Genomic DNA, 2979 nt, shown 5'->3' with positions numbered 1-2979 from the left:
GAGGGTCAAGAACCACTCCTCTAAGAGTTGCATGGTCTGGTGCCAGGCTTCACAGACATCCTGGACCTGGAGGAGGGGCTTCATCCACATCAGTCCCCAGGTGGTGTCTGGGAGGGTTGCTCTGAGACAGGTTGGCAGGGGGGTTGCAGCTGAGTTTGAGCAAGTAGGTCAGCTGTGGGGTGTGTCCTTCAAGTGGCTGCCAAGGGCACCAGGGGACCAAGGGCGGTTGCTGATGAGTTCCCCCAGAAGACCTTGAGAGTTGAGCAGGGGCGTGTTGGTGGCAGGCTGCAGTGTTTGCCGGAATCCCTTGACATGGTTCATTCCGCCAGCAGCCAGCTCCTCCTAAGCCCAAGACCAAACAAACCACGGAGGTGATCCTGACTCACAGGACAGGGCAGAACTGCCTCCGTGCATTTCTGAGGCTAACTAAATGGGAGTAGAGTGCTGCCTCATCTTTCTCCCGAGGGGCAGCTGGTGGCTTTGAACTTTCAGCCTGCGAGGAACAGCCCACTGGGTAACCCACAACGCCACCGGGCCTCCTAAGCTCAGGGGACCCAAAGGAGCCAGGCAGAACGCCTCTTTTCCAGGGTCTGCTGCCTTCTGCACGGCCTCCACAGCCTGCCCCTCGTCTCTCTCCCCAGCCCCGGAGCCTCTCAAGCTGGACCCGGCCACAGCCCACCCACTCCTGGAGCTGTCCAAGGGCAACACGGTCGTTCAGTGCGGGCTCCTGCCTCAGCCTCGAGCCAGCCAGCCCGAGCGCTTCGACTACAGCACATGTGTCCTGGCCAGCCGGGGCTTCTCCTGCGGCCGCCACTACTGGGAGGTGGTGGTGGGCAGCAAGAGTCACTGGCGTCTGGGGGTCATCAAGGGCACAGCCAGTCGCAAGGGCAAGCTGAGCAGGTCCCCCGAGCACGGCGTGTGGCTGATCGGCCTGAAGGAGGGCCGGGTGTACGAGGCCTTCGGCTGCCCGCGGGTGCCCCTGCCCCTGCCCGTGGCGGGCCACCCCCACCGCATCGGGGTCTACCTGCACCACGAGCAGGGGAGCTCACCTTCTCCGATGCCGACCGGTGCGATGACTTGCGGGTGCCCTACACGCTCCGGGCTGACTTCCAGGGCAAGCTCTTCCCATCTTCGACACGTGCTGGCATGAGCGGGGCACCGACTCCCTGCCCATGGTGCTGCCCCCACCCAGCAGGCCTGGTCCGCTCCCCCTCCCGCTCCCTCAGCCCACCAAGCGGTAGGGCTGCCCGCAGGGGCCCATGCCCACAGGCCTGCCTCCAGCAACGGGGGAGCACCTCCCTCGCTGGGGAGCCTTTAAATGCTGTCCGACCCCAGCCCCCAGCCCATCCGCCATACCGGATCACCTCCTGGCCAGCATTGGCGGGCCTGGCCCTTGGTGACTGGCCACAGTGGGTGGTCAGGCTGAGCCTTTCTTGGTCCCAAATAGCCACCATGTTCTCTCAGATGCAACACCTGTCACCCTACTGATAGCCGGGTTTGACTTGGCTGATTTGACTGCCAAGGTAGGGGTCCCTTTCCTCCCTCAGCGCTCCATGTGCTTCCCTCCCTCCGGAAGCTGCAAGTTTCCTCGAAGAGGATGACCTTCCCCCATAGAAGGGGTCCCCCTTTGGTCAAGGGTATCGGAGCAGCTGCGCTCCCCTACTTCAAACCAAGCCAAACGCACTGCCATCGAGGCGATTCGGACTCCTAGCGACCCTGCTGCAGGACAGGGCAGAGAGGCCCTGCGGGCCTCCAGGACTGTAACTCTGTACAGGAGCAGAGTGCCCGGCCTTTCTCCCGAGGAGTGGATGGTGGCTTTGAACAGTGGACCATGCGGATCCCAGCCCAATGCGTAACCACTGCACCCCAGGACTCACATGCTCCCCTGCTAGAACCTCCAAGCAAGCTCTCCAGGTCCAACCGTGTCATCTGCACTGCTGCTTCCGACAGCGGAACATTCCCACCCAAGACTTTTCCTTCCACATGGCATTCCTGGGAGGCCGCTCCTGGTTCAGGGCCTCTCCTCTCTCGGTTCTTGTCTGGCTCACAAGAATTCAGAGAGCTCAGAGTCAGAGAAAAGGTTGGAACGGAATGAGTGAGTTTCTTGAGAGAGGCCCTTTGGTGTGAAACACCACGGGGCCCCCAGCTAACCTGAGGGCCAACTTCTGGGGGACCAGACCTCGATTCCACCCCCTGTCCACATGGTCTGTACTGAAGAGTCACAGACCACCTGGCCATTGACCCCACACGAGGCGCTAATGACGCAGGACTGGGTCCTGGGCCCCAGGGGAGAAGAGTAGGGGGCTCTGTCCCCAAAGGTCTCTCTGGGTTCCCCTCTATGGTAGATGAGGAAAAAGGCCCGGAAATGGCAGGATTGCAAAGGAAAGTGAGAGAGGGGCCCCCTTGGATGTGCTGCTGGACACCAGGGAGTGGGCCCAGAGGCCACGTCTGCTGATGGCGGTCCTGTCCCTGGCCATGGCTCCCAAGCACCTGCCTCAAGGACCCATGGCTTCCCTCTGAAGAATGTGGACCTGGAGGGAGAGGGCATGGTTGAAGCAGGGTCACCTGTGGCCAGAGCACTTTAGCGCCTTCTGCCACTGTGGCCCGTGGGCTGCCTACGCTTCAGCTCACAGGCCCTGTGAGGGCCATGAGGCCTCTCTGAGTCTCAGCAGAATGTCGAGGGGCCCTGCAGGGCTTGTGAGAAGCTGTTTCAAGGCCCTCTCTCGCTGGCTCCCTTGTCCTCTGTGTTAGTCAGGGTGGACTAGAGAAAGAAATCCAGGGAGACATGTATGTATGTATAAGAAAGAGCTTAATATCAAAGAGAAATTGTATGTTAAGAAAACGTCCAAGCCCAGTCCAGATCAAGTCTATGAGTCCGATATTAGCCCATAAGTCCGATACTAGTCCATAAGTCCCTGTTTAGACTCACGCAGCACATGCAATGACACTGAATGCAGGAAGATCACAGGCCAGTGGGTG

The 2979-nt window shown here is 60.5% G+C and overlaps 1 protein-coding gene across 1 annotated transcript in view; it reads left to right on the top strand.

The window, feature by feature from the left end:
- The window catches only part of TRIM50 (tripartite motif containing 50), a 10735-nt gene extending 9009 nt beyond the window's left edge, over window positions 1-1726 (top strand). The window contains 3 exon segments of the mRNA XM_004705988.2: window positions 550-1034; window positions 1037-1120; window positions 1123-1726. Coding sequence (XP_004706045.1) covers window positions 550-1034; window positions 1037-1120; window positions 1123-1241 — 688 coding nt within the window. The 3' untranslated portion in view covers window positions 1242-1726.
- Window positions 1727-2979: the final 1253 nt, after the last annotated feature.

This window comes from Echinops telfairi, unplaced genomic scaffold, assembly GCF_000313985.2.
Source record: "Echinops telfairi isolate 266 unplaced genomic scaffold, ASM31398v2 ScPeMD7_5;HRSCAF=22, whole genome shotgun sequence".
Classification (NCBI taxonomy): Eukaryota; Metazoa; Chordata; class Mammalia; order Afrosoricida; family Tenrecidae; genus Echinops; species Echinops telfairi.
This window is presented reverse-complemented; position numbering and strand designations above follow the sequence as displayed.